Below are 22951 nucleotides of genomic sequence, written 5' to 3'. Positions count from 1 at the left end.
TCTCCACCGTCGAGAGAGAAGTGGCCCCGGGAAGCCAGCGTTCTCTGAATTCCCGCGGACCCCGCTGGGGGGGGGCCCCCGGGCGGAGCGCGGCAGTTCTGGGGTGCCGGGAGCGGCGAACAGGGACGCAGCGGAGGGGACGCTGGGACCCCGCGCAGCCCCAGGGGCTGTCGAAGCCCCGCCCCTGCGGGAAGGCCCCGCCCACCGCCTGGACTCCCCGCCCCCTCCCCGGGCGCCGACCTCTGCCGCGGGTCACGTGACCCGGCCCGGCGGCCGCTGGGGCCGGAGGGCGCGGCGCGCGCGGACGCGGCCTGGCCGGGCGGGGCCGGAGCGGAGCAGGCCGGAGCGGAGCGCGCGCCCGCGGAGGGTCCCGCCGCCCCTCGCCGCCGCGCCCAGGGCGCACGCGCGCTGGGCTCAGCCCCGCGCCCCTCCCTCTCTCCGTCCCTCCCTCCGCGCGGGGACCCCGGGCGGGCGCGCGGCCGGAGGACATGGCCAGCGACGCTGTGCAGGTAGGCGATCGCCCGGGCTCCCCACCCGCGCACATACCGGGGTCATCTCATCCCCCAGGTCCCGGATCCTCGGGGGTCGCCAAGCCCCCCCCCCCGCCCCCGGGACTCCTCCTTGGGCGGGGATCGAGGAGCCCGCGCGGCTCCCTTCTTGAGAGGTGATGGCACTGCCCGGGTTCCAGGTTCGGGGTGTTGTCTCGGAGTCTCCGGCTGCACCCCTGAACCTCGGTCTTTCCCCGTGGATTTCTAAGGGGCGCGGTGGAGGCCCCCTTTGGATGTCTGGCTGGCTGTGGCGCCCCGTCCTCTGTCGTCTCCCCCTTCTCGTTCCCCCCTGTCCCCTCCCTGGTGTTGGGATGCCGGCAGGTGCCTCTCCACCTAGGACAGGTGGCTGGCGGGGTGCCCGAGAGGAGGCGGTTGCCCGGCTGGCCTCTCTCTCTCCCCCCACCCCGGCACAACAAAGCCCCTGCCACCCCGCCTCCAGACAGCTTTACGACGCCACCCAGATGGGCACCTGTTGGCGGAAGTGCTCCAGTCACTGGGGTGTAGGTTACTGGGACGGGTTAGAGGATTGGGGTCCCCCTAACTACCCTCCCGGCTGCTCGGTGAAACCTTATTCCAGGTGTGGACTGGCCTGATCAACAGGGGGTCCATTGTTTTGTACCCAGGATCTTACCTGTACAGGTAACAGGACTGGGTCACCCTTCACCTCCATGTGGAGACGTAGGTGACAGGCACCAGGCAAGTTATTATTCCTGTGTCACCCAGTAGATATTTCCGCCACAGACTACCCTCCTTCTGGGACATTGAGACCAGGGTCCCCTGAGACCCCCAGACTGAGATCTGTGAGTGGTTAGGTCACCATTCAGTCCCTGGTCTGTGGCAACTATGTAACCAGGTTCTGTCTCCTTCTATACTTGTCCTCTCCCTCCGACCCCTCTGTGCCTGCCCTGTCCCCCTCCGTGTTCCCCCTCAGTCCTGCTGATGGCCTGCCAGCCTTGCCGTGGAGCTGGGCGTATCTGGTGTTGCCGGTCACACAAGGTCAGACCTCTGGATGGGATGTTCCGGGGGTCCCCCACTCCTTCAGCCTACAAATCCCCAGGCTCATGCATGTGCGTGGTAGTTTCCTGCCACCCAGGATACTGAGGCTGTGCTTCCTGGAATGAGGCTGGCCCTGTGCTCTGGGCCCTCCCCCACCCAGACCCCCAGGCCTGGTCACTGTCTCGTCCCTTTGTGGCTGCTAGGGCTTGCTCCCCTGTTCTTCTGTCCCTACAATGTGTGCCTGTCTGTTCTCTGTCCAGCAAACGGATGTCCTGTGTAGATTCCGGAAAGGCCCAAGACATTGGAATCTCAGGATGGTTGGGGGGTTCCGTCACCCCAGCACTCTGGGAGGTGGGCCCTGTGGGTCTGCTGTTTTCTCATCGCCTGTGGCCAATGCAGGAGTGAGGACTGTTCTGAGGCCAAGCCCAGTCCCTGATCCTGGATCTGCCTGGCTGGCCCTGGGGTGACTCCTGTAGTGGCTGTGAGTCACCCTCAGGAAGGGGACCCTGGAGGCCCCGCCTCCCTCGCTCCTGTTTTACATATTCTCAGGCCTCCGCCACTGAGGTGAGGCTGCGGGCGGTTGCTCCTCCCCTCTGCTTGGACTGCCCCCATTCCAGCTGGCCCTGCTCCTGGCTGTGTCCCTGCTCTGCCTGCTGGGGACAGGGTGGGGCTAGCCTTGGGGCAGCGGGCAGGGCCTGGTTGGGCCAGGCTTCAAAACGAGTTTTAAGTTCCAGCATTGTCCGTCCCTTCCTCCCAAATGCCGGGATCTCTATCAAATGAGGGGGGGAGGGGGGGATGGGAATGGGGCTGGGGAGCTGGGTGAGAGATGGAGCCAGGATTGGGGTAATGTCTTTACTGTTGTTTTCTTTGTCGGTCCTGGGGCTGGAACTATGGGCCTGGGCGCTGTCCCTGAGCTCTTCAGCTCAAGGCTATCACTCTACCACTTGAGCCACAGTGCCAGTTCCGGTTTCCTGGTGGTCATTTGGAGCTAAGAGTCTCATGGACTTTCCTGCCCGGGCTGGGTTTGAACCATGATCCTCAGATCTCAGCCTTCTGAGTAGCTAGGGTTACAGGTTTGAGCCACAGGCACCTGACGCCTTTACTTATGTGTGTCTTATTTGGCTGCCCAGACTCTGAGCTCTTGCCTCTTAATTCAAGGCACTGTTAGATTAGGGACTAGAAAATTCTTGACTATGGGTGCTGTCATGTGTTCTGTGGATGCTCATTTGCACCCTAATAGATGCCCACTTCTGCATCCCCAGTGCTGGTGATGGAACGTAGGCAAGCATCCTACCACTTGAGCTATACACCTCCAATCCTTCTGTTTTGTGTGTGTGTGTGTGTGTGTGTGTGTGTGTGTGTGTGGTTTTTTTTTTCTCCTTGTTCTTCTCAAACCTGGATCTTCCTATAACTGCTGCCCTAGTTGGTTGGGATTACAGGAGTGAGTGATTGTGCCTTATGCTTGTAGCGTTTGATCCTTGTTCCTGGGCTTCCCCACCCCACCCTCCGCCCCCAAGGCTAGGGCTCTACCACTGGCTTCCTCACCCCACCCCCCGCCCCCAAGGCTAGTGCTCTACCACTGGCTCTACTTCTGGCTTTTTGTGGTTAATTGGAGAGAAATTCTCAGACTTTTCCTGCCTGAGCCGAGATCCTCAAATCTCAGCCTTTTGAGTAGCCAGGACTAAGTCGTGAGCTGTGGACTCCCGTTTCTACTTTTCTTGGGAGGCTTTTTGCAGTGCTGAAAACAGAAGCCAGGGTGCTCAGCCACAGCTGGCGAGTAAGTGCTCTCGCACTGCGCTGGATCCACAACTCCCCCCCCCCCCATTCTTCACAGTGGAGCTTTAGTGGGCTTTTGGGGGAGGGGGGTCATTCTTATTTTGTTTGGACCCTAGGCCTCCAAGCCATGGTCAGCAGCAGTGGATATCTAGAGGGGAGGAAGCAGGAAGTCAGGATGGCTAGCAGGAAGTCAGGATGGCTAGCAGGAAGGGGGCCTCACCTCTCCTTACTAAAGGGGAGCTGGGGACAGGGGACAGATGGAGGGCCTGGCTGTTAAACAGTGGGAGACCCCTGGGAGCCTGGGCATGCTGTGGGGGTCCAGGAAGTGTGCACACATGTATGTGGGCATGCATGTAGGCATGGGCTGTGTCCACATAGACGCATGGAGTGTGGATGTCTCCATTGGCATCTGGTTTTGAGAGCATGTGAAGATGGGCACAGGTGGGCCTGGAAGGTGGGCACACTTGCGAGTCTGTACCATAGCTGATGAACACATGTATTCCCCCACCCAGGCCATTCCTGGACCCTGTGTATCCCCAAGGGAGCCTGTCAGTGCACACTATGGGTGCATATGTGGTGGGCATGGGGAGCCAGGGTGCCCCTGGGCTGCTGTGGGAGAAGCAGGCATGGTGCTTACCACTGGCTGAATGAAGGTCCTCGCAGGTGCCCTGGAGCTGGCCTGCCGCAGGGGGTGCTGGGAGCTGGCAGGAAAGAGGAAGTGGTGGCCTCAGAGGCCCCGGCAGGGCTGAGGTTCAGGAAGAGGGCGGGCCCTCAGTCCAGACCCGGGATGGCGACTGATCCCTCTTCCGAACAGGAGCTGGAGGTGGGCACTGAGGCCCCCAAGGGGGTGCCACAGGTTGGGGGCCCTATCGTGGGTGTGTCTTGCTTTGGGACTAAGCAGAAGCGGCAGTGGGCTCAGGCCAGCGTGAAAGTTCTCTGGGGCCCTTTGCTGCTACCACGCTGGGGAGACACAGGAGGAAGATGGAGTTCTGCTGTTTGGGGAGTGGTGTAGAAGCTAGGAGGAAGACAGCCTGCTCTCAGTACCTCCTTGTATGGAGTGCAGCACAAGGAACACAGAACCTGCTTCCCAGGATCTCTTAATTAGAGGGTGCAGCACAGGAAAAATGACATCTGCCCTTGGGTATCTTCTAGTTTTGGGGGGTTTAATCAGAAGAAAACTGCCCTTGAGAACATAGGGTTTGGGATATACAGCCAAGGGAAGATGAGGCCTGGCTTGGACAACTAGTTTAGGGCACAGTTGAAGGAATAAAGGGCCTGTTTGTTTGTTTTTTTGTGTTTCACCAGTCCTGAGGCTTGAACTCAAGGCCTGAGTGCTGTCCCTGAGCTTCTTTTTGCTCAAGGGTAGCACTCTACCACTTGCGTCACAGTGCCACTTCTGGCTTTTTCTGTGTATGTGGTACTAAGGAATGGAACCCAGGGCTTCATGCATGCTAGGCAAGCACTTTACCACTAAGGAACATTCCCAGCCCAGGAGCTATTCTTGTCACCTCATGGTTTGGGGTACAGCTAAGGTAGAATTTTTCCAAGTGAGTTGTGTCCCCAATCCCAGCATAGGAAGAGGAGACAAGGCCGCTGTCTCCTGACAAGGCCGTGTGGGTGTCCCTGGTCTGGGGACAAGTAAAGCTTTGCTGGGGCGGGGGGAGCGGGACGTGGCTCAAGTGGTAGAGACCTGCCAGGGAATTCAATTTTCAAATTCTATGTATGTGTGTGCACATATACCACGCGCGCGCGTGTGCACATATACCAGGCTTTGTGCTTGACTTCCCAGAGGAGTGGGGTCAGCGAGCATCACCTCTCTGGGGGTTCAGAGCTGGGCCTATCCTGGGACAGGGAGAAGGCTGGCATCGGGGAGGCTGACCTCACCTCTGACCCCACTCCTGTCCTCCCACTCCCCACAGAGCGAGCCTCGCAGCTGGTCCCTGCTGGAGCAGCTGGGCCTGGCCGGGGCGGACCTGGCGGCCCCCGGGGTGCAGCAGCAACTGGAGCTGGAGCGGGAGCGGCTGCGGCGGGAGATACGCAAGGAGCTGAAGCTGAAGGAGGGCGCGGAGAACCTGCGCCGCGCCACCACCGACCTGGGCCGCAACCTGGGCCCCGTGGAGCTGGTGCTGCGGGGCTCAGCGCGCCGCCTGGACCTACTGCACCAGCAGTTGCAGGAGCTGCACGCGCACGTGGTGCTGCCGGACCGCGGTGAGCGTGCTGGGGGGGGGGGGGACCGGGCGTGCCCGAGAGGTGGGCCTATGATGTGGGCGGGGCCCTAGGTGGGCGGGGCCATGCGGTGCGCCTGGTGGCCTATGGGCAGAGTTAGAGGCAGGGTGGGGCAGGGTGAGGGGCGGGGCAAATGAGGTGGGCGGGGAGAGTGAGGGCGGAGCAATTTGTGGCATCCTGAGGAGAGGAACCGGGTGGTGGGTGGGGAGATGTGAGGGGCAGGGGTCTTGGGCTTGCACACATAGTGGGCGGGGTCAACGCGGGTCTAAAGCTCTGCTGCAAATTCCCCCACTCACACCTGGAGAACACCCTGTGGACATGCTGTCACCAAATGCCTGGAGACTCACAACCACACTAACAAATGCAGGACACCGAGACTGTTTAACTTGAAAAAAGAAAGAAACTCCAATCTGTCTATCTACCTGCCTACCTACCTATATGTATTTCTTAGTAGGGGTTGCTGGGGCTGGAACTCAGGCCTTGAGCTTGCTAAGCAGGTGCTCTACCACTTGGGCCCATACCTCAGTTCTTTGCTTTAGTTTATTTTTTTCAGATTGGGACTTCTTTTTTTGCTTGGGTGATCTGCACCATAGTCCTCAATGTTTATACTCCCTGCCTAGGTGGAACTATAGTCATAAAGCCCCAGGCCCAGCCGTTGATTGAGATGAAGCATCAAACTTTTTGTTTGTTTTGCCAGTCCTGGGGCTTGAACTCAGAGCCTGGGCACTGTCCCTGAGCTTCTTTTGCTCCAGGCTAGAACTCTACCACTTGAGCCACAGTGCTACTTCTGTTCATGTGGTACTGAGGAATTGAACCCAGGGCTTCATGTACGCTGGGCAAGCACTCTACCACTAAGCTACATTTCCAGCCCAGTATCAAACTTTTTGCCAAAATGTTGACTTGATCTTTGCTTCCCAAGGATTTACAGATGTATACTAGTGTGCCTTTTGTTTTTCAGAGTCCGACTTGGGGCTTGAACTCTGGGCCTGAGCTATGCCCCTGAGCTTTCTCAGTGAAGGCTGGCACTCTACCACTTGAGCCACAGCTCCACTTCCAGCATTTTGCTGGTCAGTTGATTGGAGATAAAAGTCTCAGTCAGGCACCAGTGGCTTATGCCTGTAATCCTAGCTATTCAGCAGGCTATCTGAGGATCATAGTTCAAGGCCAGGCTGGGCAGGAAAGTCTGTGAGATTCTTATCTCCAGTTAACCACCAGAAAACCAGAAGTGGCTCTGTGGTTCAAAGTGGTAGAGTGCTAGCCTTGAGTGAAAAAGCCCAGAGACAGCTTCCATGCCTTGAGTTCAAACCCCACAACCCTCCTCCCCCCCAAAAAAAAGTCTCATAGGCTTTTCTGCCCAGGGCGGCTTTGAACTGTGATCCTTACATCTCAGCCTCCTGAGTAACTAGGATTACAGGTGTGAAATATGAACTCCATGCCCACAGGCATCCCCTTAGCAGGTAGATCTCCACGGTCAGCCTCTACACTGGAACTGACATTCCTGCCAGGGACCTGGGGCTCCGAGATGTAGCCACTCCATCCCACAAGCTCACATCCAGTAGGCAGGGATCTTTCCTATAGCAAACCCCAAACCCACAACTTGTGCTGGGTCCTGCCCTCAGCTAGAGCCGTTCCTTGGAAGGCCCAAGCTGGCAGCCCCTCCTGGGCCCCATGGCCTGGGTCCAGTTTGGATCTTCCCAGTCCAGACAAAGGCTCTGGGCAGAGAAAGGTGACCACCTGATGCCCCTTTCCCTTTTGTCTCCCCTAAGATGCCCCCCAGTCCCCTGGGGAGGGCGGCCCCAGCTGCTCAGCCACCAACCTGAGCCGTGTGGCGGGGCTGGAGAAGCAGTTGGCCATCGAGCTCAAAGTCAAGCAGGGGGCCGAAAACATGATCCAGACCTACAGCAACGGAAGCACCAAGGTGGGCGCCTGGCACTCGCTCACGCTGGCAGTGCCATGCAACTGTCACCTCTGTCAGGTTCTAGAACATTCCAGTTGCCCTGAAAGGAAACCCCATCCTCATCAGCAAACTCTTTCCCCTCCCCTTCCTCCAGCCCCTGGCCACCCCCAATCTGCTCCTTGTGTGGATGGGTCCACCTGTTGTGGATATTTAGAGGAGCAGTGTGTGTAAGGTCATAGGTGACCTTACCAAGGACACCTTGCTCCTTGTCCAGCCACCTTGCTCAAGCTGGGCTCTGGGCCCTGCACACAGAGTGGCTCCTTGCTTGTGGATGAGAGAATTAAGACCCAGAGGGGCCAGCAGCATTGCCCAAAGTCACACAGCTCAGCTCTGGTGGCAGATATCCCCTTGGCTATCACTCCCTGCCCCCAGGACCTTGTACCCCTCTATGTGCTAGCACTGTGACCCAAGCACCCCGGGCCTGCTCAGTGTGGACAGACCCAAGCCACACACCCCCAGGACTCATCTCTCACCCACTAGGACCGAAAGTTGCTGCTGACTGCCCAGCAGATGCTGCAGGACAGCAAGACCAAGATTGACATCATCCGCATGCAGCTGCGCCGGGCCCGGCAGGCCGGCCAGCTGGAGAGCCAGGCCACCTCGGACGACGCTCAGGGTGAGTCTCTCGCCCTGAGACAGCCTAGCCTGCACTCCACCCTGCAGGCCTCCACTTCCAGCCCCATGAAGAACTCTTTTGGGGGTAAGGAATGGGGTACTGTGATTCACTGTGCTACTAGGCCCTTCCTGGGTCTGTTTTCTGTTTTATCCTATGCAAGGTTTGGACTAGATTGTTATTAGCCCACTTATCCTGTCAGGCCCAGGCCACCTGCCACCTGCCACCTTTTGTTTCCTTGAAAATAAAGTCGTTGTTTCTCCCCCTTCCTCCCCCCGCTCCCTCCCCCCCCCCCCAGTTCTGAGGCCTGAACTCAGGGCCTGAGCACTGTCCTTGAGCTTTTTCACTCATGGCTAATGCACTACCACTTTGAGCCATAGCACCACTTCTTGTTTTCTGGTGGCTCACTGGAGATGAGAGTGTCATGGACTTTTTCTTGCCCAGGCTGACTTTGAACTTCAATCCTCAGATCTCAGCCTCCTGAGGAGCTAGGAAGACAGGCGTGAGCCACCAGCACACAGCTGTGAATAGAGCTTTATTGGCACATCGCCCTGAGCACTTCTCAGTTGCTCTTTTATCATGTCCCAGAGCTGAGCAGCGGTGGCTGATTCTGTGGAGGTTGAAGAGCCAAATGTATTGATGGCCTTGCTTCCCGGGCCCTCTCTCCTTTGGAGACAGCCTTCATATACAGTCCAGACTAGCACTGAACTCCCCATGCTCCCACAAGCCCAGCCCTGAGGAGGTGGAGGCACATTAGGAGTTCAAGGCCAGCTTATGCTTTATGGAGAGACCTGTGTCAGAAAGCTAGAAGAAAAGCAAAGTCCAATGGGCAGCTCAGTGGTAGGCGCAAAGCCCAGTTGGGGACTGGCTAAGTAGTAAGTATGTGGCTTGTTGACAGGGGTGTAGGGAGCAGTGGCCAGGGGGTGGTTTGTTGGGGGTGTGGCTTGAGATGTGGACTTTGTAGGGGTGTGGCCAGCCCATGGGTGTGGCTTTTGTGGGGTGTGGCTCTTGGTGGAGGCATGGTAGAGAAGTGGATGTGGCTTGCTGGTACTGGCCCTTTCTCAGTGGTAGATTGCTTGGTTAAGGCCCTGGGTTTCATTCCCCAGCACCACACAATGAATATTTAACGAACGAATGGCTAATTGAAAATGCAGTCTAGTGGAGTGCATAGATTGTAAATGGTGTGTGCTCCCTGTGTTCTTCCATCCACAGGGGTTAGGGCTCTGGCTGGAATTTCATCAGTGCCTGTGTGCTGGTGCCCACATGGCTCTCCTCCCTAACTGCAATGGCATGGCTGTCCCTTGGCCTCTGCCTGTGGTACCCGTGGTGACTGTGTGACCATAAGTCTAAAGGCTAGGTCGTGACTCTGTAAGATGCATGTGACTCTCAGGGACTTTGTGACCCCATGTCCCTTCTGTTTGTGTCCAGGCAAGCGTCACACACCTGCAGTATACAGTGTGACCCTGTGTCTGTGACGAAGTGTTCTGCCTATCGCATGGGACATTAAGCCTGTGATGACACATGTCCTACATTGTGACAGCAGGTCCTGCCTCTGCAGGACATTGGGTGGCCCCGGTGGACTCTTTCACCCTGGGCTGGAGTTAGTCCTGGGGCTTTTTTTTGTTTTGTTTTGTTTTTTTGGCCAGTTCTGAGCCTTGGACTCAGGGCCTGAGCACTGTCCCTGGCTTCTTTTTGCTCAAGGCTAGCACTCTACCACTTGAGCCACAGCGCCACTTCTGGCCATTTTCTGTATATGTGGTGCTGGGGAATCAAACCCAGGGCTTCAGGCAAGCACTCTTGCCACTATGCCATATTCCCAGCCCTAGTCCTGGGACTTTTGTGGCAACCAAACACTTTTATGTTCCTGTTTTTGGCCTTGCCTGTGGCTGTTCATGGCACTAGGTCTTGTCACCGAGCCTCTCTGTTGCTGCGAGTGTCCCTGTACGTGCATACATACTCCCGTTATACACAGCAAGGGGCTGTGTATAATAACAGAGCAGTGTAACTGCTTTTATGTTTTGGGTCTCTGCATGCAGGTGACAGTGTTCTACAAGTGACAGCAGTGACGCCGTGTCAGTGGTGTGACAGTGTCTCTTAATGTCTTTTAGTCAGCTTGGACTGCCATAGCAATGGACTACAAACCACATTTGTCGGCTACAAGTGGCTCATTCCTGTAATCCTAGCTTGGGAAGCTGAAATCTGAGGATCACAGTTTGAAGCCAGCCTGGGCAAGAATGTCCATGAGACTTTTATCTCCAGTGAACCATCAGAAAACTCGAAGTGGTACTGTGGCTCAAAGTGGTAGTGTGCTAACTTTGAGCAGAATAAGCCCAGGGACAGCTCTCAGGCCCTGAGTTCAAGCCCCAAGACTGACAAAAAAATTAAAATAAAACAAGCCTTACAATGTGGAGAGGTGGAAGTGTGAGACTAGGGTGACAGTGTGGCTAGATTGTGGTGTTGACTCCATTTCTGGATGGCTGTCTTCTTGTTCTGCCCTGACAGAGGGAGCAAGAAGGAGAGGAGAGACAGGAAGAGAACCACACAGGAAAACACTGGGTTGGTTTTTTTTTTGCCAGTCCTGGACCTTGAACTCAGGGCCTGAGCACTGTCCCTGGCTTCTTTTTGCTCAAGGCTAGCACTCTACCACTTGAGCCACAGTGCCACTTCTGGCTTTTTTTCCCCTATATATGTGGTGCTGAGGAATTGAACCCAGGGCTTCATGTATACAAGGCAAGCACTTTACCACTAGACCATATTCCCAGCCCCAGGAAAACACTCTGGTGTCTTTGATTTCTTTTTTTTTTTTTCTTTTTGTTTGGTTGTGGGACTTGAACTCAGGACTTGGGCACTTTCCCTCTGCACTTTTGTTCAAGGCTAGTGCTCTACCACTTTGAGCCATAGCACCACTTCCAGTTTTCTCTTGGTTCATTGGAGATAAAAGTCTCACAGAACTTTCCTGCCCCAGCTGGCTTCAAACTGTGATCCTCAGATCTCAGCCTACTGTGTAGCTAGGATGACAGGCCTGAGCCACCAGTGCCTGGCTAGTTTCTCTGATTTTTCTTTTGGTGATGTCATTGCTCTTTTTCCTGCTGCACTTGGAACCCAGGGCCTCCCACCTCTGTGGTAGGCAGCTGCTCTGCCACTGAGCCATGCCCCCCCCTTTCCTGGTGTCTTTTCTTACAGGTCACTAATCCCCTGGACCTCATGTAACCCTAATCACTCCCTAAATATCCCATATCCAAATGCCATCATATTGAGAGTTGTGTATTTAAGGGGAAACACATTCCTATGCCCTATAGTGCCTTCCCTGTGTGTGTGCGCACACATGTGTGTGAGATGGCTCTGTGGCATTGAAATATATCAGCATCTTGCAGCAGTGTGATTTATGTCTCTGTTTCTCTGGGATGATAATCCCTGGTGAGATCTGAGGACCACAGTCAAAGCCAGCTGAGACAGTTAAGTCCATGAGACCCTTATTTCTAATGAACTACCAAAAGGTCAGAAGTGGAGCTGTGGCTCAAGGGGTAGAGTGCCAGCCTTGAGCAGAAAAAGCTCAGGGACAGTGGCCAAGGCCCTGAGTTCAAGCCCCAGGACCGGCACTTGTGCGTGCACACAGTGACACACACACACACGCCAAACCTGAAGATCACAAAGCATCTGGGAGAAGTGTTCCCTGCCCGAGGATGGCAGATGGCGGCCTGGGCCGGCGGGGTCACCCCAGGGCTTCTCTGGTGACCCCAGGTCGGCCTCACTGCCTGGTGGCCCTCGCCTACAGGCGGCCCAGACCTGGGGGCGGTGGAGCTGCGCATCGAGGAGCTGCGACACCACTTCCGGGTGGAGCACGCGGTGGCTGAGGGCGCCAAGAACGTGCTGCGTCTGCTCAGTGCGGCCAAGACCCCTGACCGGAAGGCGGTCAGTGAGGTGAGGGCGGGGTGGGTGGGCGGGGCCTTGTGGGGCGGGGCTCCCAGAAGTGCACCAGTAGTAATAGGCCAAGAGAAAGGGTAGATCAGGAACCAGAGTTTGCTTTTGTTGGGGGTGGAGCTTCATAGGGGGCGGGGCCTCCACAGGTGTGGGTCTTGGAAAAGGGGCCTGTCCTGGGTGGTGGGCGGGGCCTAGGCTGAAAACCTGCAGGGCGTGGTCTCAGTGAGGAGTGGGGCCTCCATGAGGGGCATAGCTTCAGCAAGGGGACCGAAAATGGGCGAGCGTGGGCCCTCAGTGAGGGGTGGGGCGCCATTGAGGGGTGGGGCGCCATCAGGGGATGTGGTATCAATGGCGGTGGGGCATGCTTGTTGGACATCTTTGGGGGCAGAGCCACCCCCAGAGATGGGTCACCCCCAAAGGTGGAGTATGCTTGTTAGGGGTTATGGGGGGCGGGGCATGCTTACTGGACATCATCGGGGGCCAGGTACCCCCAGAGTTGGGGCATGCTTGTTGGGCGTTGCAGGGGTGGGGCATGCTTGTTGGCCATCATCCAGGGTTGGAGCAACTGCAGGGGCCGGGCATCCACGGGGAACAGCATCCTAGCCAGAAGATGTCTGTAATTTTCTGGAATCCCGTTGAGCCATGTTGGTTTGAGGTTTAAGGCTCCAGGGAAAAGTTGCCCCAAGATGGGGACGATGCTGGTGACCTGGCTGCCCAGTCCCTCCCACAAGGCCCCCATCCTCTCTCCTCAGGCCCAGGAGAAACTGACCGAGTCCAACCAGAAGCTGGGTCTGCTGCGGGAGGCGCTGGAGCGGAGGCTCGGGGAGCTGCCTGCCGATCACCCCAAGGGGCAGCTGCTGCGGGAGGAGCTGGCCGCGGCCTCGTCCTCCGCCTTCAGCGCCCTGCTCAGCGGGCCCTTCCCCTCCACGCACTACAGCACCCTGTGCAAGCCCGCCCCCCTCACAGGTGGGCTGCCCCCATGCTGGGCGACCGCCCCAGACCTGAGACCCCGACCTGGGTCTCCAAGCTCCCCCAGTCCACTGCTCATCCTCTCTCCTGTCTCTGTCCCTTCCGCTGTCAGCCGGTACCTCAGCCCCACACCTGTCCCCTTCTAATTGGAGACTTTCGGCCTCATCCCCGCCTGTCCCTACCTGGCTCTGTCTTTTCCCTCTATGCTCAGCCTCCAGGCCCCTTGTCACGCTGAGAACAGTCAGCCCTAACTTCTGCACCCCACTTTCTATCAGCCTGCAGTCCTACTCTGCCATTCCTTGCTGGAACCCTCTGAGTCCAACCTGAACTCTGTTTCTGTTCCTAAGTCCTAGCAGCCAAGCCCCTCCCCCCAGCCTCATGTGTATGTGTATATGCATACCCAACCCTGCTTTGAGCCCTGGCCTGACCCTGGCTGTCCTTGATCAACATGGTGGGTTCTCCTAGGACACGCCCTTCCCCTCCCCTCATCGGGTCCCCCTGCATGGCCCCCTCTGTGAGCCTGCTCCTCCTGCAGGGACACTGGAGGTGCGCATAGTGGGCTGCAGGGACCTCCCAGAGACCATCCCCTGGAATCCCTCGCCCTCGGGGGGGACACCTGGGACCCCGGACAGCCGCACCCCTTTCCTGAGTCGCCCAGCCCGTGGCCTTTACAACCGGAGTGGAAGCCTCAGTGGGAGGAGCAGCCTCAAGACAGAAGCTGAGAACACGGGTGAGTTGGCAGGAGTTAGGAGGTTGGGGTGCTGGGCTCCCCAGGGTTGTAAGATTATTTATATAGAGATGGAGGCAGGGTGTCTCACTATGCCACCCAGGCTGGTCTTGAATTCCCGGGCTCAAAAGATCTTCCTGCCTCAGTCTCCTGAGTAGCAGGGACTCTGGGTGCAGCCAGCTTTTGTAACACTTGAAGAGACAAATGTCACACCTCTTTAAGACTGCAATCAAAACAACTAAATTAATTAAGCACCCACCACGACAACCAAGAATGGCAAATCAAAAGGGAAATCATGTGTGGAGAAACGGCAACCTTTGTTTCTGTGAGCAGGTGCTGGGGAAAACAGTCCAATGGTTACCAAGCTCAGAAAGACAAACGGCACCTGTTTTCTCTCCTGTACAGAAGCTAGGTCTAAAATACACCGGGGCATGATAAATTATACAGGGCGCTGGGCATGCACACACAGTGAGACCAAAGGACGATACTCTTAGGGAGGAACACAGAGGCCTCTGTGCCTCTCATCAGATGAAATAATATTTATTGGAATGAACTACAGGAAATAAAAATAATAAAGCTGGGGGGGGGATGGCCACTGTTGGGGGCTTGGCTTTACAGAGGGTGTGAGCATCCTGGGGGTGTGGTTTGGATGCAAGGGCGTGGCCCCTCTGTGGGAGGTTGCCCCCTCCCCCCAACACTTACCTGGCATTCAAAAAACCCTGGGTTCCAGCCACAGCACTGAAAAAGGAAAGTGGGGGTGGGGGGGGAATGTTCCAGTGTCAGTGGCTCATGCCTATAATACTAGCTACTTAGGAGGCTGAGATCTGAGAAATGAGGTTCGATGCCTGCACTGTGAGACCAATCTTGGAGATTTTTCTCTGTAATTAACCAGCACGAAGCTGGAACTTGTTGCTCAAGTGGTAGAGCATTAGCTTTGAGTGGAAAGACCTGAGGGGGTGACCTAGCAGTCAAGCCCCAGAACTGGTACAAAAAAGAAAAAAGTTTCAACAGAATTACCATTTGACCTAGCTATTCTCCTTGCAGGCATATAGGAAGGTATGTTTGGGTTCCCGTGTTTATAGGAGCATTCACTGCAGCCAGAGGAGGGAGGCTGTCCAGCCACACGCAGATGGATGAGTAGATAAACAAAGTGTCCTAGATTCCTATGATGGAATATCACTCAGCCTTTAAAAGGAAGGAAATCCTCTCCCATGCTACAACACAGATGAACAATAGGCAAAGGGCAAGAAGCCAGTCCCCAAAAGATAAATACTGGCTTGGGAGTGGTAGCACATGTTTATAGTCCCGGCACTTGGGGGCCAGCCTGGGCTACAGAGCAGAGAGAGACAGAGAGACAGAGAGACAGAGAGAGAATGAGCCACCAGCACCCAGCAAATAGGCTTTAACATCAAACATAAAACTGAAAAAGTTGTGCCAAGTTCGAGTAGCAGAATGGGAGTTGGGGAGGTTCTTTTGAGGAGACCCCCCACATTGCCTAACTATCCCCCGCTCTTGGTTGCAGGTGAGGTGAGGACAGTGCTCAGGCTGGATAACATGGCTGTGGAGCAGACGTCCTGGAAACCCTGTGGCCCCAGCGCTTGGGACCAGAGCTTCACCCTGGAGCTGGAGAGGGTGAGCTGCCTGGGGGTTCAGGCCTCATCAGAGCAAGAGGGGTTCTGCACTTGAAGCACCCCTAGTTGACCACCCTGTTCTTCTCCCTGGAGGCACGGGAGCTGGAGTTGGCTGTATTCTGGAGGGACCAACGGGGCCTGTGCGCCCTTAAATTCCTGAAGTTGGAGGATTTCTTAGACAATGAGAGGCACGAGGTGCAGCTGGACATGGAGCCTCAGGGATGCCTGCTGGCTGAGGTACACCCCAACTGAGGCCCTAATAAACCTCCCCCTGCCTCCTCTAGCTCGTGTTTAAGCAGGAGGGATGCATTCTGGGGGGAGGGTGTCTCTTAACCTTCATAGAAAAGTACATGTAAGCCTGGCACCAGTGGCTCACATCTGTCATCCTAGCTACTCAGGAGGCTGAGACCGGAGGATCATGGTTCAAAGCCAGCCTGGGCCGGAAAGTCTGTGAGACTCTCTTATCTCCAATTAACCACCAGAAAACTGGAAGTGGCGCTGTGGCTCAAGTGGTAGAGTTCAATCCTCATGATGGACAAAGAAGGAAGGAAGGAAAGTGGGAGGGAGGGGAGGAAGGAAGGAAGGAAGGAAGGAAGGGAGGGAGGGAAGGAAGGAAGGAAGGAAGGAAGGAAGGAAGGAAGGAAGGAAGGAAGGAAGGAAGGAAATAAGCCTGGGGCCAGTGGCTCACACTTGTAATCCTAGCTATTCAGGAGGCTGACATCTGATGACCAGGGGTTGAAGCCAACCTGGGCAGGAAAATCTATGGGAAGGAAGGAAGAAAGGAAAGATAGAAGGAAACAAAACCTGGTTGCTTAACCATGGCGACTGCTGTTGGTGGGGCAGAGAGATTCCTTGGGCGGTTCTCTTGGGATTGGGTCTTCCTGCCCGTGTGCTGCCCATGTGCTGCTCCCATTTCGAGCTGGGTCATCGTCCCTGTGAGGTGGGGTTAGCCTGTGCATAGTAGGTCTTCCAGCTGCGTTTCTTTTTTCTTTTTATTTTTTTGCCAGTCCTGGGTCTTGAACTCAGGGCCTGAGCACTGTCTCTGGCTTCATTTTGCCCAAGGTTAGCACTCTACCACTTGAGCCACAGCGCCATTTTCTGCTTTTTCTGTATATGCGGTGCTGAGGAATTGAACTCAGGTCTTCATGCATGCTAGGCAAGCACTCTACCACTAGGACACATTCCCAGCCCTTCCAGCAGCATTTCTGGTCCTGGGCACCCACAGTCCATGCTAGTCACACCTCCACCCTCCACCTTCCCGGTCTGACACTGAGAAAGTCTCCAGATGGGGTCCCTCATCTGAGAACCCACAATCTTTCCAGCTGACCCATGGTAAATGTGAGTGATCATGCCAAATGCTATGTTTTCTTTCTTTTTTTCTTTTTTTGCCAGTCCTGGGGTTGGACTCAGGGCCTGAGCAATGTCCCTGGCTTCTTTTTGCTCAAGGCTAGCACTCTGCCACTTGAGCCACAGTGCCACTTCTGGCCATTTTCTATATATGTGGTACTGGGGAATCGAACCCAGGGCTTCATGTATACGACACAAGCACTCTTGCCACTAGGCCATATTCCCAGCCAAATGCTATGTTTTCTATTTGCCCATAAACCTATCAGTTCACCCCAGAGCTCCCCCCCAAAAAAAATCCCCCACCAGACCTGCTGTTCATTTGATTTGACAGATGGAGGATGAAACTCAGGGGGAACAGGGGCAAAGTCACTGGGTCTGGTTTAGCAAAACCATCCCAAGAGAATCATTCTCAGCCTTATGGATGTGGCTCCGCGTGGGGCGTGGTTTGGACGTGGGGGCGTGGCCCACCGATGAGGGTGTGATTCTGGCGCAGGGTCGTGGCTTGGCAGCCGGCCAGGCCATCCTTGAAGAGGGCGTGGTATGATTCTGTTAATGGGCGGGGCTTATCGGATGGGCGGGGCTATGCGGTAAGCTTGGTTTTGTCGAAGGGTGTGGTGTGATCTGTAGTGGGCGTGGCTTGTCGGAGAGGCCTGCCACGGTTGTGTGGTGGGTGTGGCTTGTCAGAGGGGGCGAGGCACCACCATCTGATGTCTCTAGCCAGGCCCTTCCATATGAGCTTCCCACCCCGGGCCGCCTGTGAATCCACGAATACCTCAGTGGGTAGAGGATCTGGGTGAACTCATCCTGAACCCACTGGGGCTCAGTCACCCCATCTCCAGCCCCATCCCTGGGCCTTGGATGTCATACCAGCCATCTGACCCCTGTGACATTGGGGCTCGCAGACCCCACCCCAGTGCCCCCTGCCCTGCTTTCCAGGCAGCCCCCAGGTGAGCAGGGGGTCCTCACCGCCCCCTTCCTCCTCCAGGTCACCTTCCGCAACCCGATGATCGAGAGGATCCCTCGGCTCCGCAGACAGAAGAAAATATTCTCCAAGCAGCAAGGTGAAGGAGGGGGTGCGGCAGGGGTGGGGCGGCCCGGCCCCGCACCCTGTGTGAGTGTGGCATAGGCGGTGACCCCTACCCCCTGCCCCCTGCCCGCCCCAGGCAAGGCGTTCCAGCGCGCAAGGCAGATGAATATCGATGTGGCCACGTGGGTGCGGCTGCTGCGAAGGCTCATCCCCAACACCACGGCCACGGGCACCTTCAGCCCCGGCCCGGCACCCGGCTCCGAGGCCCCGCCTGCGGTGTAAGGAGGGGCACTGGGGGAGGGCACCGGTCCCCCGGCCTTCCTGGCCTGCCCAGCCCCAGGCCGCTTGGCCCCACACCCGAGCTCACCTCCTCTCCCCCACAGGGACATCTCTATAGAAAAACTCAACCTCGGAGCTGACCCGGACAGCTCTCCCCAGAAGAGCCCCGCAGGTCCTCTTTCCAGCCCATCCAGCCTGGTGCGTGCCTGCTTGTCCCGTGCCCTTGGGGTCCCACTCCATTCTCAGAACCCTCCAGAGCTTGCCTGGGCTCACCCAGCAGGGCTGCAGCACGGCTGGGCCAAGTGTCCTGTCTCGCTGGGAGGGCCTCGCTGGTGTGGCTCAGTGGTGGCCTGTGCAAAGGCCCTGGGAAGCCAGGAAGAAGAAAAGCCTCTGTTCTGTACGTCCGGGCTGTGTGAGTGACCACAGAGGTCGCTATACCTGTCTGCATCACCGGCATGCTTCCAATGCACACTGCAGACAGGGCTATGTCTGTCCAGGTCTAGGGATCACCAGTGACTCTCCTGCCTCAGCCTCCGACTAGCTGGAACTGTAGGCATGCTGCAGAATGTCTGGTCAAAATGCATCTCTCTCTCTCTTTCTCTCTCTCTCTCCCTCCCTCCCTCCTTCTTTCTTTTTTACCCCCCACTCCTGGGCCTTGAACTTGGTCCCTGAGCTTCTTTTGCTTAAGGCCAACACTCCACCACTTTAAGGCATGACTCTACTTCGAGTTTTCTGGTGGTTCTTTTTTTATTATTAAATTTTATTGACAAGGTGATGTGCAGAGGGGGTACAGTTACATAATAAGGTAGTGAGTAAATTTCTTGTCTTATTTGTTATACCCTCATTTTTCCTTCCCTTCCCTAGTTCAGGTAAGCATATATACAATATCTAGTGTAGCAAAATCATATACAGTAACCATGTGGGGTACGCCAAAGGAAATTAATCTGGTGGTTCTTGTTCTGCATGGGCTCACTTTGAACTGCGATCCTCCTGACTCAACTTCCTGAGTAGGTGGGCTTACAGGTGTGAGCCACCAGCACCTAGCTCTTACTTTCATTTATTTTTTTCAATGAACATGATAGTAATCCCAGCAGTCAGGAGGCTAAGTCAGGAGGATTGAGAGTTCTAGGCCATCCAGAGCTCACATTAAATTAAAGGAGCTGCCATGTTAAGTTGGGTGAGTTTGGCAAAAACTCCATGAGGTGTTAACACTACTAGGATGGACAAGGAAGACGCAGACACTTGAAGAGTAGCCCAGGAGTGTCCTTGGGATGACCTTTTAGCTAGTGGAGTCCAAGGGGACAGTTGTCTAGGGCTAGGGGCATGGCTCAGTTGTCTAGCATGTACAAGACTGAGTTCAAACCCCTGTACCACCAGATGGGGGGAAAGGAAGTAGAGAGAGGAGGGAGTGAGGATGTTAGGGACATTCTGTTGACTAATACAGTAGTTGGCTAGTCACCTGCATGGGTGAACTTTAAGCAGTAGGGGTGGGAGGGGTTATGCAAATAAAGAGGTGGGGCAATCCAGAAAAAGAGCGACTAGCTATGCAAAGGTCCTGGGGTGGGGAAACACTTGGAGGTACACCAGGCAAGGGGAAAGGACCTGTGTGGCTGGAAGGGCGTGAGTGAGGACAGAGGGCAAAAGGAAGGACAGATGAGAATAGAGAAGGGGTTATCACAGTCATGGGGGAGTCTGACTACCTCTTTCTGAACCTTTCCCCACAGGGTTCCCCAATTCAGGAATCTAATACCACTTCTGTGCTGCCTTCAGAGACCCAAGAGACCCCAGGCCCCACCCTGTGCAGGTGACACCCCTTCTCCAGCCCCTGGCCACACCCCCTGCCCAGCCCCTGCCCCTGCCCCTGTCCCTACCAGTGTCCTCTCTCCACAGTCCTCTGAGGAAGTCTCCACTGACCCTCAAGGACTTCAACTTCTTGGCGGTGCTGGGCCGGGGTCACTTTGGGAAGGTGAGGTGGGGGCGGGGCATGGAGATTGCCAACTCCCAATTTCCCGGCTGGCCACTGGGTCACTTGAACCTGCCCTGTGTCCAGGTGCTGCTCTCTGAGTTCCGAGCCAGCGGAGAGCTGTTTGCCATCAAAGCCTTGAAGAAAGGGGACATCGTGGCCCGTGATGAAGTGGAGAGGTGAGGGGGGACACAGTCTATCTCTTTGGGAAGGGGGCAGGGACCCCATCTTGTCACTGAGTGCATTCACCATTAGCCTCCTCCTGAGGGTTTTGCAAGGTAAGGAAGCTGTCGTATTCGCTAATTCCTGCGTGCCTTGCTGGCTCCACTCTGTTGGTAGCTCAGAGAGGTTGAGCTGTTTGCCCAGCCTTTCACAGTCAGAAGCAGGGACTCAGCTCTGAATTGCCTTGGCTTTGTGGTCAGGAGCTCTGGGTTCAGATCCCACTTCTGCCACGTGTGCTTGGAGGGCCTGGGGAAGGCTGTGTGTGCGAGGCTTCCTTGGGGAACCCGGCCTCGGATCTGTAGAGCAGGGATAACTATGCTTGCCTTACGGGGTTGTGGAGTGTGTGAGGCTCTACTTAGCTGAAGTACTCCACTAAAAACTCAATAGAGGCAGACGGTTCTCAGAATTCCCAACAACCTTTTAAAGAATTCAGAACCCACTGGAGAAAGTTTAAACATGGAACGGAATTTATTGGTCTGGGCCAAAAAAAAAACAGAACTTCTGGAGGACTGTTGCCTTCAAGTGTGGCTGTATCCAGGTGCTGGGCTGAGGTTTCTCAGCTCCCTCCCTCCCTGACTCGGCCCTCCCCTGCGTCCTGCAGCCTGATGTGTGAGAAGCGGATCCTGGCTGCGGTCACCCAGGCCGGCCACCCCTTCCTTGTCAATCTCTTCGGCTGTTTCCAGACGCCTGAGCACGTGTGCTTCGTGATGGAGTACTCAGCCGGCGGCGACCTCATGCTGCACATCCACAGCGACGTGTTCTCCGAGCCCCGAGCCGTGTGAGCGCCCCTCCCCTTGGGCCATGCCCCACGGAATTTGGAGGGGCCCCCGGAGCGGGGGCCTCTGTGACCCTCGCGTCTCTCCTCTCAGCTTCTATTCCGCCTGTGTGGTGCTGGGCTTGCAATTTCTCCACGAACACAAGATCGTCTACAGGTGTGTGCGAGGGCACATGGGCAGGCTCCACCCAGGGGCTAATCTACTCAGTCCCCGCCCGTGGGGAGGGGCCTCCACGAGCTCTGCCTATAGGAAGCGTTCTCATTTGCATGCGCTTCACTGGTAGGGGTATGCCCCGCCCATAGGGCGGGCTTTCTATGGTCACGCCCACCCAGGAGGGCGTGGCTCTGGCTCCTCCCAGGACCCGGCCCAGCCCTCTTCATCTTCCCCTCAGGGACCTGAAGTTGGACAATCTGCTGCTGGACACCGAGGGCTACGTCAAGATCGCAGACTTCGGCCTCTGCAAGGAGGGTGAGGGGTGGCTCGTGGGGGACTCATGAGACGTGGCGGGGGGGGGGGGGCGTGGAGCTCCCAGCGGCCCGGGGCTCCCTCCCTTCCGCCAGCGTTAGCTCACACAGCCCCCGGCCACCCCCAGGGATGGGCTACGGGGACCGGACCAGCACCTTCTGTGGGACCCCGGAGTTCCTGGCCCCCGAGGTGCTGACCGACACGTCGTACACGCGCGCCGTGGACTGGTGGGGGCTGGGCGTGCTGCTCTATGAGATGCTGGTGGGCGAGGTGAGGCCCGGCCCGCTCCCCCCGTCCCCCCCCACCCGCGGCCGCCCCTTGCCTGCCTCCGCCTCAGGCTGGGCGGCCCTTCCCCTCCCTGTAAACCAGCCCGAGCAGGGGGTGCAGTGGGCCAGGGGCGGTGCAGTGGGGCGCCTCGGGGTCTCACCCACCCCCGCCGCCCCTGTCCCCAGTCCCCGTTTCCCGGGGACGACGAGGAGGAGGTGTTTGACAGCATTGTCAACGACGAGGTCCGCTATCCCCGTTTCCTGTCTGCAGAAGCAATCGGCATCATGCGGAGGGTGAGGACCCCCACCCCCAGTGCAGGGTGGGCCCAAAGGCGGGGCCTGGGGACCGGAAGTGGGCTTGACATGGTGACTCCCCTCCCCCTCCCCCCGCAGCTGCTGCGGAGAAACCCAGAGCGGAGGTTGGGGTCCAGCGAGCGGGATGCAGAGGACGTGAAGAAGCAGCCGTTCTTCAGGGTGAGCCCCCCAGCCTTGCCAGCCCCCCTCAAACTGCCAAGTCCCCAACACCCCACTTCCCCTCCCACTGCTCCTGTCCTGAGTGTCCCCACCTCCGTGATCCTTCCTGAACCCCAGGTGCCCCCCTGTATCCCCCTCTTCCTGGTGTTGATCTCAAAGACCAACCTGAACCTGTCCAAGGATTTCCCCCATCCTGATCACCTCTCTCCCCCTCCCCAGACCCTGGCTTGGGACGCCCTGCTGGCCCGGCGCCTGCCCCCACCCTTTGTGCCCAAGCTTTCGGGGCGCACAGACGTCAGCAACTTCGACGAGGAGTTCACAGGGGAGGCCCCCACGCTGACCCCACCCCGCGACGCGCGGCCCCTCACGGCCCGCGAGCAGGCGGCCTTCCGGGACTTCGACTTCGTGGCTGGGGGCTGCTAGCCCCCTCCCCTGCCCCGCCCCGCCAGAGCTCTTAGTTTTTAAAAAAGGCTTTTGGGGTTCACCCATCCGTGCATCCTCTTGTCTCTTGTGTGCAGAAATGGGGTGTGAATGGTGGGGGGATGCTTGGACCTTAGGGCCGTTGGGCAAGGAACGGGGACTGCATGGGGATTCGGCTGGGAAGGGGTGTCCGAGTGGGGTACAGCCTCAGGAAGCTACGATGAGGGATGTTGGGGTTCGGGACAGGAGGGCTGGGTGTACAAAGTGTTGGGGCAGCTCAGGATCACAATGATCAGAATGGTTGCAAGAGTCCATCATAGTGACCACAGGGCCAGAAAGCACGCCTAA

At 56.9% G+C, this 22951-nt stretch overlaps 1 protein-coding gene across 3 annotated transcripts; it reads left to right on the top strand.

Moving 5' to 3' along the window:
• Positions 1–340: 340 nt before the first annotated feature.
• Pkn1 (protein kinase N1) lies at positions 341–22951 on the top strand. 3 transcript variants are annotated; one of them, XM_048342352.1, is made up of 22 exons: positions 341–509; positions 5240–5528; positions 7313–7464; positions 7984–8119; positions 11892–12037; positions 12790–13003; positions 13542–13736; positions 15256–15365; positions 15458–15601; positions 17697–17772; positions 17875–18016; positions 18122–18215; positions 19742–19821; positions 19908–19983; positions 20068–20159; positions 20804–20980; positions 21072–21134; positions 21370–21446; positions 21571–21713; positions 21896–22003; positions 22103–22183; positions 22403–22948. In XM_048342352.1, exons 1-22 carry the CDS (start codon positions 489–491, stop codon positions 22604–22606), a joined length of 2820 nt encoding a protein of 939 aa, XP_048198309.1. In that variant the 5' UTR covers positions 341–488; the 3' UTR covers positions 22607–22948. The 3 variants fall into 3 exon arrangements, with proteins under 3 accessions (XP_048198309.1, XP_048198308.1, XP_048198307.1); XM_048342351.1 differs by lacking the exon at positions 341–509 and adding an exon at positions 633–1544 and having other exon boundaries at positions 22403–22951; XM_048342350.1 differs by lacking the exon at positions 341–509 and adding an exon at positions 3806–4143 and having other exon boundaries at positions 22403–22949.

This window comes from Perognathus longimembris, chromosome 3 (assembly GCF_023159225.1).
Source record: "Perognathus longimembris pacificus isolate PPM17 chromosome 3, ASM2315922v1, whole genome shotgun sequence".
Lineage (NCBI taxonomy): Eukaryota > Metazoa > Chordata > Mammalia > Rodentia > Heteromyidae > Perognathus > Perognathus longimembris.
Note: the sequence above shows the minus strand (reverse complement) of the source record. Positions and strands in the feature narration are given on the sequence as shown.

Coding starts and splice junctions, on each gene's coding strand:
- Pkn1 (XM_048342350.1), top strand. CDS start 3,892: ATGTGGTGGGCATGGGGAGCCAGGGTGCCCCTGGGCTGCTGTGGGAGA. Junction 20,160..20,803: donor GCCCGTGATGAAGTGGAGAG/GTGAGGGGGGAC, acceptor TGCGTCCTGCAG/CCTGATGTGTGAGAAGCGGA. Junction 22,004..22,102: donor CAATCGGCATCATGCGGAGG/GTGAGGACCCCC, acceptor CTCCCCCCGCAG/CTGCTGCGGAGAAACCCAGA.